The sequence below is a fragment of the Phyllostomus discolor genome, chromosome 2 (assembly GCF_004126475.2).
Source record: "Phyllostomus discolor isolate MPI-MPIP mPhyDis1 chromosome 2, mPhyDis1.pri.v3, whole genome shotgun sequence".
In the NCBI taxonomy this organism is placed as follows: Eukaryota; Metazoa; Chordata; class Mammalia; order Chiroptera; family Phyllostomidae; genus Phyllostomus; species Phyllostomus discolor.
Window position 1 is genome coordinate 107,076,712 of NC_040904.2, and position 15,534 is coordinate 107,092,245.

Genomic DNA, 15,534 nt, shown 5'->3' on the forward strand with positions numbered 1-15,534 from the left:
GGACTCCCCTCCCCAGGGGCTGACCCCTCAAGGGCCCCCAAGTTTTCCTCTTCTTTTTCTGCTGCAAAAACCCAGGAGCATCTTTCTAGTGTTCTATTGTATGTGTTTGTTGTATACGTAACCTCACAAAAAATAAACTGCAAAGCTAAAAACTTCAATTGGTCACACTCCTTGAGGTGGCATCCACTCTTCCATGTCTCTGCTCAGCCTGAGCATCTGGTCTGATTCTGCCTTCAGCCTTCAGATCACATGTGCAGCCCCAAATGTTGCAGAGGCCCCACCCAGTCATTCTGCAAGTGGTCCCACCACCATGTGCTTGGTCATCTCATATTGTAAGCTTCTGGGCAACGCCCAGAGTACTTTTTCAGGGACACTCACTTTTAATTTTTTCTTTGAGAAAGTGAGGAGACTCATCAAGTAGGGAATGACCCTTGCCCACTCATGCTCCTCACATACAAGGTTAGTCCGGAAGGTATCCAGCCATGTAATGTGAAAAATAAAGACATTCATTGAGGAAGATACAAAATACAAGAAACATTGTAAAGAGAACAATGACACCTCAGTCCCTTTCAAAGTAGGCATCTTAGGACCTCACACAGTTCTCCCAATTGCCATCAGCTGCCCCATCTTATTTTCCTGAATCTCATCAATGGTTTCTCCCCTTTCAAAGATGATTTTAGTTTTGGAAAAAGCCAGAAGTTGCAGAACACCAAATGTGGGTTGTAGTGGAGCTGAGTCACCCAGATGATTTGATGTTTGGCCAAAAAACTGCATAAGATGTGAAGCATGAAGCAGGCACATTGTCATGATGAAGATGCTGATCACCAGCTGCCCATAGCTGTGGCCTTCTGAATCATCCAAATAGTTTCCGTGGAGGAATGTTCAAGCTTAATGCAAAATTTGATGCAGATTCATTGCTCTACTCATTCAGTCATTTGAATACAATGGACGCACAGTACACATACTCACCCAATGGCATCTACCACCCTCACTGACAAGCACAGTGAAGTCGTCATTGTTCACACCTCCCAGTCCACTTTCCTTAGCTGCCAGGTTACATGATGTTGTGCAAACCATTCTCATTATATTAACAATGGTTTGACTTTTTCTGGACAGATGTTGGTATGCCATCGACCTAGAGCTCCAAGGCTGGGCAGGGAAGAAGACAAATTAAGTTGTGTGTAGCTTAAGTTTTATTTATTTCTGGTAGAATATAGCATTTCACTTCCTCCCCCAAATCATGGGTTAAACTTTCTGGCCTCCTGAGCTCTGGGAGGGCAGTGGATGCCTGCCATTGGACACGCCTGCTCAGGACAGGGCCTGGCACAAAGAAGAAACTCAAATAATAAAGGGAACAAGGAGTGGAAACAGATGCTACTAAGCACAGGGTTGACATATGAATATGGGAACACTGAGGGCACTTGGATTATCATCAGCAATTGCTCCTCCATTCCCATCAATACCCCCTGAAATCACATCATGCCTACTGCCAGTCTGTTCCATTGAAACAAGTCTGTTGACCCTGCCAGCCCACAGGAAAGTTTAAGATGCCCTTCATAATGTCATAGAACTTACATCAGGTCCTAGTGGTCTGTTGCTCTTTATGCTGTTTCCTTGAATGTGCCCTTGAGTCTCCCTAAATCATGTGCTTTCCATTCAAGACCATGCTCTTTCTTTTTTCCTTATGGCAAGTCCCACACCACTTTGTACACCTTTGGTCAAATATTTGGTCAAAACCTTTGGCCAGAATACAATATATGTCGGAGAGAGAGAGAGTAAACAACCCAGTAACAGAACTCACAGCCAGGGGCGCAGTAGAAGCCCACTGGCTGAGAGTGGTCCCAGCCAGGCGGTAGCCACAGAGCCCAGTGCAGTCTGTCAAGTCAGCTCACATCGTCTGAGAGCACCACTTAGCAGCACTGACACCCCAGGAAAATGGACAGTTCCTCTTGAAACAGGGTTGAGGTGGGGGTGGGGCTGACTACAGCTGAGGTTGGAAGAGCAGCCAGCTCACTGCTATTTCTGAAGGACCCCAATGTGGTTACTCAGGGAGCTGTGATTAAGCTCATCTATAAGTTGAGGAGTGGAAGCAGCCTCACATTTTATAGAATATTAAGTCTCACTGAGAGAACAGTACAAGGTGTTTTGGGGCCTCAGCATCCCCTAAGGTTGGTCCCCATTTACATTCTCTGCTCTAACATATGTCCATTGATGCCAAGGCCAGGATGGTCCTCAGCCACAGTACTGAGAATACTTTCTGGCTCTGCTTTCTACACCTCCAGCCCTCCAGAGTGCCCAGGCCACTGACAGATCTCACAGACACAATGGACACAGTTGCAGTGAGACACAGGAGACTCAGCCTCTTTTCTGTGCTGCTCTCTGCAAACTGTGGGCTAGGAAAGAGTTCAGTTTAATGCTCCCACACCTCATAGGCTACATGGTCAGCCTCTGAGTGAGCAGAGTCCATCCCAGCTCAAGGTCCCTGATGGGGAGACTGAGGTCAGCTGGGGGCTAGAGGAAGGGGTCCTAGGGAAGGCCTGGGATTCTTTCTTGGCTCTTCCACTTTCTGTATCTTGGGCAAGTAGCTTTACCTTCCTGAGACTCAGTTTCCTCATCTGTAAAATGGGAATATGGTCTTACCTAACTCATAAGCTGTGTATGAGGGTCATATGAAAGGTAAGTTGTAAACACACTTGATTAGTTGTGAAGGGACATGTGCATGTGAGGATTTGCCAACAGCTCCCCAAATGTATTCAAACCTGGGTCAAAGCTTTTGGCTGCTTGAGGGGACTCAGGTGGCCACTCAGCCTGGTGTGTGTCGTCAAGAATGAGGGCTGAGAAAACCACAGCTGCAACCTTCTGCTCAGACAGTGAGGAGTATGAAAACCTTGCAGAATGAGGGCCCTGGGCTCTGACCTGACTGGGCCATTTCCAAGTATCCAGTGGACTAGTTGAGATTTGAATTGTGGGTCTGAGTCAAGCCAAGTGTCAAAGGAGTTCAGTTAGAGGTGGTAGATTTCCACTCAGTCTTTGGATAAATTTTCCCCAACCAAGAAAACACCATCTGGGGAAGTGATGAGTTCTCTGTCACTGGAGGGTTTCAAATCCTGGCCAGCCCCCAGGAGGCCCCCAGGAAGTGGAGAGTCAGGCTTGATGAAGGCTGAGTCCCTTCTTTCCTTCTCTGAGTTTTGGGGGTCCTGGCAGCCTCTCCCAGCCCCAGCTCCTGGCCTGGTCCTTGGTGCTTACCCTATACCTCTAAAGTCACCACTCAGAAACCACCTCCTTTGGAGCCTATAAACCTGGGGAAGGCCTTATGGTGCTGGGGGTTTGTCTGTCAGGCTCCATGAGAGCACACAGCACCACGGCCCTCCTTGTTCCAGCTCCTCACCTGAGGGTTCTCAAGCTCTGTGCTCATTAACCCTCAAGCCCTTTGGGGGCAGCTCCAGAATCTCTCTGTCCAAGGTTTGGGTTTGGGTGTTCATGAAGCCCTCAGAAATGCCCCAGATAGGGGCAGTGTTAGCCCAGACAAGGCAGAGTTCCTGCTGGAGGGCTGCTGGTGAGCTCCTCCAGTACCTTCTCTCCTAGGTAGCGGCACCCAGAGCCCAGAAGGGAGGGAAGCAGCAGCTGGCTCACGTGGTGGCACACTGCAGTTGTTACTGGACATGTGTGTGCAGATTTTCCCAGTTACACATGGAGGTATTTTCCCCTTCTTATTTAGGATCCTGATGCCAGCTGCTCTGATTTTCATCACTCATAACCTCCAACCCAGAGCATCACTAGCTCTGGGTTGGAGGTTAAATCTGATTTGGCTGTCCAGCTGAATCCCTTACTTGCTGAGGGACTTGGAGTAGTCTGTTTCCTTAGGTATAAAATGAGATACTGACTCCACCCTGCCTACCTCCCAGGGCTGCTGCAAGAATCAGGAGAGAGAAAGGGGTGAACTGGCTGTGTAATGGGTCCAAACTATACAGATGTCTCTGGTTGTTACCTGGCATCCTGATCCTGGTGCCACCTGAGCTGGGAGAGCCTCTGCTTGCTCATATCAGCACCTATACCAGGTTTGCACAGCTTTGCAGAGCTGGGCACTGTTTGAAACAGGTAGTGAACAGGCCTCACAAGTGGGGACTCTTTGGCATGCCCCCTGCTGTGGGCAGCAGAGGCACAGCCCGAGCAGCTTGAGGTAGGCAGGGCCAGGCCAGCCTGTCACCTGCTCACAGCGCCTCTTGGCCCTGGGGTAGAAAGTTAAGCATAGCTCTGGAATAAGGCATTGTCAGGAACATCTTGCAAAAAAACCCCTCCACAAGCCTCCAGCCATCGAGGGAGGTTTAGTGCCTGCTGAAGGCAGCAGGCCATGGGTCTCACAGACAGATGTGCTACTGGGCAAAGTCCAGGGTGCAAGCTGAGCCTCTCCTGACACCTGTCTCACAAGTTCTAGGCTTTATCTACATGCTTCCCCTCCTCCAGCCTGAGGCTCCAAATGAGGCCCTGGACTGAGAGCCACCTGCTGAAGTTCACACCACAGTGGTGGCAGAGTGGGACCGGCAAGGGATGCTGGACCCTCTCCCCACCTCACAGGCTCTGGGGAAGATCAAATAAGATCAGGAATCCTTGGTCCCTGACCCAGGCACCTGCTGACTAGGAGATGGGTGTACATATCAAGGGCCCAGGCCCGTGCTACAGGCTCAGAGCGGGAGAAGTGTCTTCAAGCCTCCCTGACCCAGTGAATCCTTCCAAGGGGTAGATGCTGCAGATGGTGCTCCTGCCCAAGGCAGTGTCATTTGTTCCCAGTAGGACTGGATAGTGAGAGCCAGGTGACAGCCTCTGAAAAGTCTCCTCCTTCCTCTCAACCCCACAAGGAGGGGCAGCTCTCAGCTGACAATGAGTGAAGAAGGTTCCCAGGGCTGTTGGGGCCACAGGGTGAGTGAACAGCAGCACTCAGGAGCCTTTCATGTTGGTGCTGGGTCTGCCCTGATCCACTGTGATGCCAGAGGCATCGCTTCCCCTTTTGGGAACCGCCATCTCTTCTGTTCTGCCCACCTCAGCAGGCTCTTGTAAGGATCAAAACTAGACTCTGCACCTCCGTAGGCACTAAGCTGCCAAAAAATGAATGGTAAATATGAGGTTTTAACTAGTACTGAGATTATCTGGAAGGGGAGATTCTCTGGATTTTCAGTCATGAGGATAAAAATTAAAAATCAGGGCAGCCTGCAGGCCAGCCTAGCAGTTTTCTTTCTCCTGGAGACCCCAGCAGACTTGGAGGCAGGTTCTCCAGTGTTCAGCTTACTGCTGATCCCAACTCAGAGCGTGTGCCCATCTCTGCTTCCTGCTAGTTCCCAGCCATCCATGAATCTGTGTGACAAGTGTTACATTCATTTCCCTTTAATAAACTTAAGCGTGAAAACAGAAGATGTAAAAATGCAATTCTGAAAGGCAAGCTCTGTGAGACACACAAGGATCTTATTATTATATAAACATGATGGCCATCAAATGTCCCTCTCTGGGCTCTGGAGAATTGCAAGACCTGTCTGCCCTCCCTGTCATCCCTGCAGGCCCTCTTGGCCTTGCTTTGCAGAAGGGAGCTGGGACAGGGCATCCATGATTGAAGACAGGGGACTAAGGCCCAAGGGGCAGGGTGAATTTGCCCATTGTGAGATCTGCTTTTCCTTAAGCTCTGTCTGAGCCCCATGGCCAGTCTCAGCTACCCAGGAATGCTGTTTCTAAAGGGCCTTGCATATTTGTGCCAGTGGGGATCAGGAACCTCTGAGACCTCAGGCTTGAGTGGAAGCTCCCAGCGGGGAGCAGAGGCTGCGGAGGCAGCACACACTCTACCAGCAGGCCTGGCCCTCCCAAGGAGAATGGAAGGGCCCATTTTTGTGGGAGTGAGCACTCGGGAGCCTGTCCTAGGCCTGCAGCCACTTAGGATTGTGCCTGGTTTTGGTCCAAACTTCCAGACCCTGGAAAACTTCAAGGACAGCAGCCTTCAAACCCAAACCCTAGAAGCAATGACACAGGCTCTGCCTATTGGTGACCTTGCTTACTAATTAAAAATAAGGCCACAGCACGAAGGCTAGCCATCAACAAAGGCCACCTTGAGCTCTACAGAATACGTGTGTGAATGTGTGAGAATGTGTGTGAATGTGTGTGAGGGTGAGCACCACGTGAGACAGGAAGAGACTCCAGACCCACACCTGGAGGAGAAGGAGCCAGTGTCTGGCCTTTGTACCACAGCTCCTGCCAAGGATGCCCCATTAACGGAGTTTCCGCCCCAAGCAAGACTAAGTAGACTCAAACTAGAAACCACCCTCTTAGTCAAAGAGCACCTCCATAAGTCTGTCCTAAGTCTTAAGAGGTTGGAGAAATCTGCAAATAGAAATCTTCACAATGTCCCCACTCTCTCCACATAGTTCTGAATTGCCAGCCATGGTGGCACACAGCAGCAGCACCCACAGGCAGAGAGGTGAATGACGGGTACGTGGAGAGTAAGGCCCCGGCGAGGCTGCAGAGCTCTCAGGGGAGGCTCGGCCAGATCCAGAGCACCCTGTAACACAAAGTGTGAAGCAGTGCCACAGCAGGGACAGGAACACATGGCTTGGACCATTTATAAGCAATAAAAAGATTAATCACGTATCCAATTTGGGCTACAAATTCTTTGCGTACAAAAGAAAGAAATCAGTTCCCTTATTCATGAGGTTGGCTTAAGGATCAAATGAGATAAAATTTTTGAATGGGGATTTTGGCTTAAAAATCTAAAGGATCTGGACTCTATTTTATAATAAATTGGCTTTTAATATAAAGATGTTTCCCAAAAATCTTTGTATGAAATCAACTCTAGAAAGAAATGCAACATGTTTGCCCCGAGGAATAGGGGCCCCACTCACCATTCTGTAACCCTACTGAGGAGGCCTGGGCCGGCCACCCCCTTGGCTGACACTAAAACTGGTAGTGGGGTCCTCCAGGTACGGTGGATTACCCACAAGTGGGTAATGAAGAGGCGACTGTACAAGCTCCTTCCTCCCTCCCTTCTCACCCCTCCCACCAGGGCTCCTGGCAGGGGCCAGCTGGAAACTCTTCAGTGTATATAGATCCTGTCGGAGATTGCCCCAGGCAAGTGGGTCATGATCTGCATTCGCAGCCACCAGTAATAGTCCATGGGGTGGTAGCGGGTGTAAGGCTTGGCAGCAGTCAGGGCATGGGTGACAGCGTCGATAACAGGGGACGTGTCGGTGGAACCACTGTTACAGTAGGTATGCATGGTGGCGGTCTTCTCATCAAAGTACTTCTTGCCGTAGTCCTTGCGCACCACCTCAGGCAGCTCATTCCACATCTTATCAGCGATGGCCTGGATGCGCTCGGGGCTATAGAGGCTTGTGGCAGCGATGAAGTTGCCAGGTTCCACCACACAGACCTTCACACCCAGAGGATGCATCTCGTAGCGCAGGCAGTCAGAGAAAGCCTCCATCCCGAACTTGGTGATGCAGTATGGGGAGCGGGCTGGATTGGCCATGCGGCCCAGCATGCTGCTGATGTTGATGACGCGGCCTACAAGGAAGACAGTAAGCACCTACTCAGAACGCGCTGCCTGGTGGGGCAGAGGGCCTATGCCTGGCATGTTTCTAGACACCTGGCTAGACCCTGGTCTCCTGGCCCTTGATACTTATTTTGTTGCCTGCCAGGTAAGGGCCGGCCTTCTGCACCACCCAAGATCGGGGGGCTTTCTTGTTCATAGTCAAGGCCAGGTCAGGCCCACACACCAACATCAACATCCCTGACATTTTCCATGTAGCCAGCTGTACTGGGTAGAACAGGGGAGGAGAAATCAGTGAGAACCAGGCCTGCATATGAGGGGTACAGTGTAATGTGCAACACACAACTAAGTTGTGTCTCACCTCTCCCATTGTATCTTCCCCCCAAAATGTTATCACCTGGCAGCGCTCTCTCAGCCCGCAGGGATGTGCAAGGGCAGGGGCAGGGTCCCGAACCTGTCTTCAGGACTAGGATACGTGAGCAGAGTCTCAGGTGCTGGGAAAGAGGGATGACTTCAAGCAGCCCTCCCACAGGTCCAGCCTGGGTGTGCTGGGAGCTGACCACAGCTTCTCCCAGCCCTGGGGGTGGTGGAGTGGAGGTGGAGCCCATCCAGACAGACAGCCCAGGCAGACCTGGTGCCTGTTTACCCTAGGTGTACACCCAGGAAGTAAAGGCACAGCCCTATCCTGGGCCCTATGAGAGGCTCCTTTCAGAAACCTCTAAGTTGGAAGTCACTGAAGGGTTCTTCTAAAACCCTTAGCCCCCTGTGGGTTCATCCTATCATTGCTGGGACCTTGGGATAGATCACATGGATCTCCCCTTCTTGCCGTAACATTTGCTGTTCTAGGGAGAACATCTGAATTAGTGACTTCTTAGGTGGTTTGGTTACATTTGGTTACCTAACATGGTTTGGGCATTTTGCGCTCTCCAAATTTCTAATCTCATTATTGTTTACTGATTAGCACAATTGTCTCTCTTTCTTTTTTTAAGTATGGCATAGTAACACTAGAGTAGATATACCAATATTTACCTAACCATATCCTTACTGATACTATGATATATACAAAGCTCTGTACACAAGGGTGGTTATTTCTCTAGATCAGGTTCCCAGAGTAGGATCCTTTGCTGCATAGACTGCCTCTCACAGGCTGCATTGCTTGCCTCTCACCTGAAATACCTTCTTTTCTTTCCAAGATTTTATTTTTAGAGAGAGGAAGGGAGGGAGAAAGAGAGGGAGAGAAACATCCATGTGTGGTTGCCTCTCGCATACCCACTACTGGGGACCTGGTCCACAACCCAGGCCTGTACCTTGACTGGGAATTGAACTGGTGGCCCTTTGAATTGCAGGCCAGCACTCAACTACTGATCCATGCCAGCCAGGGAGAATCTGAAATACCTTATGAAAACCACACATCCCTTTCTGCCTGCCAAGTGACAGCTCCTCCACCCACCACCACCCACAGGTCCCACCAGCCCTTGGGAGTCATGTGCTCAGCCTCACTAGGGTACCCACTAGGCTGTGGGTATTGGATATGCTGAGACCTACTTCCATTCTGAGCAAAGATGAAATTGTGGGGCAGGTCCAGGGGGCAGAAGGGAGGTCCCTTTCCAACTCACCTTTGGCTCTTCGGATGAGGGGGAGAAAGGATTTTGTTACCCTCACTGTGCCCCAGAGGTTCACTTCTGCCACCTCCTTGTAGGTCTCCATGCTGGTGAACTCCACTTCCCCGAAAGTTGAGATGCCTGCATTGTTAACCAGGCCCCACATGCCTGGATGGGAGGGTGCAGAACCGAGGTCACCACATGTGCTACGTCACCCATCAGCCTGCTGCCCACTCTCCTCCCCACTTTCATCCTTTTTCCCTGACTTGCCAGCTTTGTTCCCAAGGCTCTGGGGATACCTTCTAGAATCACCAAAGAAAACAGGAGATAGATAGTGCTGGTAGTAACCCTCCCTTAGTCTAGACTGTCCAATCCTTATCTTTTTTCCTCCTTAAATGAGCTTCTGGGCCCACGATGACCCAGGCCTGCTGGTGCCCCTAGCCTGGAGTCCCACCTCACCTCACACACTTCCACTCTATTCCAGCCCCACGGGCTCAGCCCCACACTCCTCACCCAGGCAGCTGTGTGTTATCCCTGCCTCTGAACCTTTGCTGGTGTTCTCCCTCTTGCCAGAGGCCAGGGGAAACTCGGGAGCCTTCCCGGCCAAGCTCTTCTGGAAGACCAGAGAGCTGACCCAGCATCCAAAGTCACACAGCAAGTAAGAGGCTCAGCCAAGCCTTGATCTCAGGTTGGGCCCCCAATCCTACTTCACCCTGAGACCCACCTAACCATGGCTCCATGCTCTGACCTCCCTTCTCTGAACCATGCACTGTTGCTGGTTATCATGTGGTGAGCCCCTGTGATCCAGTAATCTGTTCATCACTAACTCATCTGTATTCACCTGGTCTTTGCAGGTATAGAACACCCCTCAGACTTGTGTGGTCCTGTGGGGCTGAGCACAGGGCAAGAGCAAATGCATAGTCTCCAAATATACCTGGGTTGATTGTCTCCAGTAAGACCAGCAGCTGGCCTTTACAGACACAGAACACTGGTGCTAGAAGGCTCCTTAAAGGTCACTTAGTCTGATAACTAATCTTACAAGTAGGGACACAGAAGCCCTGAGAGGAAAAGACTGGCTTCAGTGTGCCCAGTAAGTTAGAAGCAGAAGCTTGTTGGGGAAAGTGGTGGTGAGGAGGCAGCCATACAATACAGGGCCCCCTTTGAGTTTGGTTTTTTGGATTGCAAGGACAGGACGGGCCAGAGCCTCAGGACAGAACAGGGCCCTGCCACTATGGTGTGGAGACCCTCGGGGTTCAGTCTCCAGGGCCCATGAAAGCCCCTGTCTTGGTGCAGCAGCCTCAGGGCAGGGCTGCCCTCCCGGGGGCTGTCTAAGGGAGCTCTGGCCAGCTTGCTTCTGAGTTATTCATGGACTTTGTGTAAATGACAGAGTAATTGGTCTCAATCTGCTTCCCTTTCGTGTTACCCAAATTAAAGCCTTGTCAACTGACCTTTGGTGTCTTCTCCTTCAATTATGGAAAGTTAAGGACATTTATTAGGGAAAGGAAATTGCTGGTTAATATAGTGCTCGTGGAGTTCTCACTCCTACTCCCCAGCAAGAGCTAAAGCCTCTGTTCTCAGATTTCACTGGTGACCTTGCACTGACTCAGCTACTACAACCCCCACAGCTGCAGCCCAGCCCTGCATAATTCCCAGTCATCCCCCCGCCCCCTTTCTAGGAGGCATCTCTCACCACTTGGCGAGGCTGACGCTTTACCCTCCACCTTCCTAATGGTAAGCCATCAGTCCTCTCTCCTTTTTGCAACTTCAACTCTTCCATTGGTCCAATCTCCTTCCCTTCAACATTGTACACATTAGGTGCTTAATAAATGGTTGTCAAGTGAATGCAAATACAATGTCTTCATATCCTAAAGAACCTTCTCATAATCATGCTACTCCCTCAGATATCTGCTCCCTGTCCCTCAGCGGCCAGACTTCTGAGAACACAAACTAGCTCTCCAGTGCCCCACTTCACGGGCACCCTGGATCCCAGCCCTACCACTGCTCCGGTGACCCAGGGTGCTGCATGCTAAGGACACCAGACTCTGTCCTTGCTCTCAACTTCTCCACAGTATGGGTACTGCTCACTGTTCTTGATGCTCACTCCTCCCTTGGCACTAATAAAACCCACACGTCTCCTCCGCCCTCCTCGCCACCTTTCTTCTGCCTGCCCCACCAAGACACAGGTGTCTGGTCCTAGACTGCCTCCTCTGAAATCACACTCGGGGCTTAGGCAGCCCCTTCTCTTTATGTTCATGGAGTTTTCCAGCTGCTTTGTGTTTGATTTGTATGGGACAGTATCATACAACCCAAAATAAATCATCTTTTTTCCATCTAACGTTAATTACAGCCAGGAGCTGACACTGATATCCAAAAACGTTGAACTGCACTTGACCTGTGAAAGCACATTGCTCCTGGATGACAGCTCCATGGCCTTGATCAGAAGTGACAGTGTGTGGGCCCAGGAGCTTGCCCGAGTCCTTGGCCAACATTCTGGGTAAACCCATGACATTCCTGCTGGTCTGGGTTCCTGCAGTGACCCCCTTGCTCCTCTGAAGAGGGGCCCCATGTACCCCTCAGAGACGTGGCTCTCTCCTAACCCCAGCCTCCTCTTTCTGACAGTCAGTTTCACCCAAATGCCCCACCGGTCCCCAGCACACCCTAACCACACTGGTATATCCAGTTCCCAGCTGCCCAACCCCGCTCCTACTCCTTGTTCATAGTTCCACTTTCATTTCTGACTCCTCCAGCTCCTCTGTTTCTCCTCCCATCTAATGAGCACTGTTACCGTTACTGATAAAGATGAAAAAGCAGCTGCCAGGCCCTGACCTAAACATTTTGCATCTATTAATTCACCTGATCCTCACAACCAACCTATAAAGTAGATATTAAATTGTCCGATGTCTGAATGAAACAGCTGAGACTCAGAGAGGTGGAGTGCCCTGCTCATGTTGCCGACAGTGAGGGGACAGGGCAGAATGTGGATCCAGGCCTATGTGAGGACACAGTCCTTATGCTTAACCCTGTGCTGCTCTTGGCTTCCTCTGTGGTGTCACCAGAATCGATGTCTTCTTTCCTGTTTCCATGGCATGGCTTGGGTCCTTTATGCCTCCCTCCTGTATTACAGGAGAAGTTTCTCCTGTGTTTCCCTGTCTTAGTCTTTTCTCCACCTTCACCCTGATCCAACCTCTTTAACCAGAGGTGCCTCTGCCAGTCACTTCCTGCTCCGGAGGTTCCCTTCCGTAGTGGAGTGTGTCAAGTCTTTCCAGGCTTTTCCCACCCAGTCCCTTTCAAGTAGTCTGCCTTCATGAAGCCCCACCAGCCTGCTGCTCCTCAGACATCACGGCCCCTCCTGCCTCTGCTGCTTCCTGGCTCTGTGCAGCCTTCCCCCTCCTCGGCTTGAGAGCAGCAGACAGGTCTAGGTGTGAGTACTGGATGGCTAGCAAAGTACCTTTTCCACTTCACAGATGGGCAAGCAGAGGCCCACCACACAGGTGAATACACAATCCCAAGGTTACACTTCTAGTGAGAGGTGAAGCTCAGAGAAAAGCCAGTCTTCTCACTCCCAGACCAAGGGTATCACAGACAACATGGTCTTCCCTGCTCATGGCATAAGGTCTCCGTGCTACCACAGTTGCCTTGCAGGTTCTACCATGAACTGCCAGCTTCCACTTGGCTGCTGTCCAACTGCTAACTCCTCCTGCCAGGTCAAACCCCTGGTGCTCAGCAAGTACTCAATAAATGTTTACTGACTGTGAGGTGAGTGGTTTCAAGATTGGATCATGCCCAAAGCCTGTTGGTAGGCCCACTCACTCAGCCTTTCCCTGGGGTGGAGTCACATGCTCCAGATGTCCAGTCCCTCGGAGTCCTGCTGGGGAGCAAAGGGGCTGGTGGCAGCTGGCTCACAACTGTAGCAGACAATCCCCTTCATCTCACCCCTGAGACTGGCTCCCCTGGCTTTGGCAGCAACTGTTCCATTGAGCCAGGGTGAAGGACACCCAACTTGCCATCAAAATGTGCCCTCCACTTGCCTCCTGGGAGCTTCCTGCTCCTGCAGAGGTTGAGTCTGAAGCCGCCACCCCTTTAGGAACCAGGAGCTGGTCTGAAAACTCTTGGGGGGGCGCCACCTGGAGTTCAGAGACAGTACTGCCAGAGAAGGAGAGAATTAGAGCTGCTTTACCTACCAGGAAGACAGCCCTGGGAAAGAGGCAGGGAGCAGCTGGGAGGGAGGGAGACAGGGAGGTGGGAAGGGGTGATCTGTGCAAACATATACCTCACAGATTTATTTTCTTTTCAGACCTAGAAATCTTCAAATCTTTCCCCCCAAAATGGAGTTTTGGTTAAGTAAGCTCATGTTGATTGGTTTATCAACCTTCACTGAAATGGGTCATGAGGAAAAAGCAGGGAAAGGTTTTTGCATCACGGGTGGTACTGAGGTTTGGGCACCATCCAAGGACAGTGGTTTGAGCGCCTCGCTCCTGTGGCTCTGGATTCACTCTGCTCTTGCTGGTTAGGCTATCTGCTCAAACCAAAGCAGGGAATGGAGGTGGTTCTGCCCTGGTGGCAGGGGATAAGGACTAGAGCCCTGAGCAGCCCCCAGACTTGGTGCAACTCCATGTTATGCTCAGTTCTAGTGATGATTCCTTTACACGGGCATTTTAAACCACTACAAACCCACAGGCCAAAATGAAGTGGCTTTATGGTGCTGACTGCAGCTGTTTCCCTGCCTGGTAGTTTATGAAGGCAGCATCCCAGCTGCCAGGGAAGGCGGAGAGGAGGAGGATTTACCACGGAGAGTGGGCAAAGCAGAGGGGGCAAAGCAGGCTGCGCCGTCTGCACTGGTAATCATCCCAATGGATTTCCCATCCAGACTTTCTTAATGGGATAGGAGCTCTGGGCTGTCTGGTAACTACTAAACAGACATTCTGGAAGTCACAGGCCTCTGCTTAGAGAGCAGAGATGCCTGGGAATGCCTGCTGTGGGGTGGGGATGGCACTGGGCTGAGAAGGTGACACATCAGTGATAGGCTGGCCGCCAGAGCAACAGCTTCTCTAATATCCACACAGTGCAGGAGCTGCTAAGGTGGGTGCTGGGGACAATGGCATGCCCACCTGACTGATAATGCCCAGCAGAGTGCCCAGCACAGGTCCTGGTCACCTACTTTTTTCCCTCCCCACCCCCAGCAACTGAAGTCACTGCTCAGGAAAGCTCCCACCCCATTCTGGAGGAAAGCAGAGGGCTGAAGGAGGCATGCTATTTCCAGCTGGGCTGTCAGGAAGCTCAAAGGTAGATGTCATAGATGAAGTCAGCAGACCAAACTGGCTTCTCCAGGCAGCACCATCTCCCACTGCGCTGCGTTCTCCATGAACGGTGTCCCCTCCCCTCTGATGCACAATAGAGCCCTGCCCACCAGGGTCCTCCACCGGCTGAGCTGGGAGGACACTTGAGTAATTACATTACGGAAACTTTCTGTAGCATGTGCCCATGTTGGCTACTGCTTCCCAAACTTTATGTCCCTTTGGCTTCTGGGCCACGTCCCCAACCTCTCTGACAGTTGTCTCTTCCCCTTCTCTGGTACCTAATTGTTCATGTTCCCCAGTAGATCCTCCTTGCATCTCCCCCCTTCCTAGTCTGGCCTCCAACCTTGGGCACCCAATCTCCAGCCCAGATACTCTGCCCAGGGGCACTTGAGCATCTCCACATCCCTCGACCCTCCATGCGGGGGTACCAGGTGTCCAGGATAGAGGCCTTTTGTCTCTTCCTCATCCTCATGTGCATCAGTCACCAAGTCCAGCCAGCTATGTCTTCTCAGTACTTGCATCTGATCCTCCTCTTTCCCAGTACTCACTGCCCTCGTTCAGGACTCTTACACCTATATTGTCCCTTTAAATCCACTCCACACTGTCAGCACAGCCCCCAGAGCAAGCTTTCACAAGTCTGACCAGGTCATTCCCTTCAGGAAATCCCCTTTAGTGGCTCCCACTGCTCTCAAAAGAGTGGCTACTTCCCTTGCCTGGCACCCCAGGTCCTGGACAAGTTCCCTCCCAATCTAATTTGCTGCAATCACCTTCACCAGACTTGACCCCTGACTTGTACCCCCTGTCACACCTTGTGTGCTTCCCACCATTATTCATGGGCTCCCCTCCTCCTGGAACACCCTTCCCAGCACTCTGCCACAGTCTGCCCTAACTGACCCCTTTCCCACCTCACCCCGAGGTGTTCAGTCCCTCTGTCCTGTACTGCTCCCCAAGAAGGGACCTGGAAATCACCTGGTTTAGTCCCCCAGTGAATTGCGAGGTTCTCAAGGTCAGGGACTATGTCTTGGCCATCTGTGTTCCCAACCCTTAGGCCCAGAACCAGGCTCTGAGTGGGCAATCTATGGGTATTGGCTAAGCTGACCTGAACCAGCAC

The 15,534-nt window shown here is 51.3% G+C and overlaps 1 protein-coding gene across 2 annotated transcripts in view; it reads right to left on the reverse strand.

Annotated features, from left to right (window-relative positions):
- Positions 1-6,597: 6,597 nt before the first annotated feature.
- BDH1 (3-hydroxybutyrate dehydrogenase 1) overlaps positions 6,598-15,534 on the reverse strand; it is a 39,962-nt gene continuing 31,025 nt past the window's right edge. Inside the window, exons 6-7 of one of the 2 annotated variants that reach the window (XM_028504676.2) lie at positions 9,142-9,294; positions 6,598-7,539 (exon numbers count right to left, since the gene is read on the reverse strand). In XM_028504676.2, coding sequence (XP_028360477.1) covers positions 7,070-7,539; positions 9,142-9,294 — 623 coding nt within the window. In that variant the 3' untranslated portion in view covers positions 6,598-7,069. The remainder of the gene's footprint in view (positions 7,540-9,141; positions 9,295-15,534) is intronic. The other variant, XM_036018302.1, reaches the window with a different exon arrangement.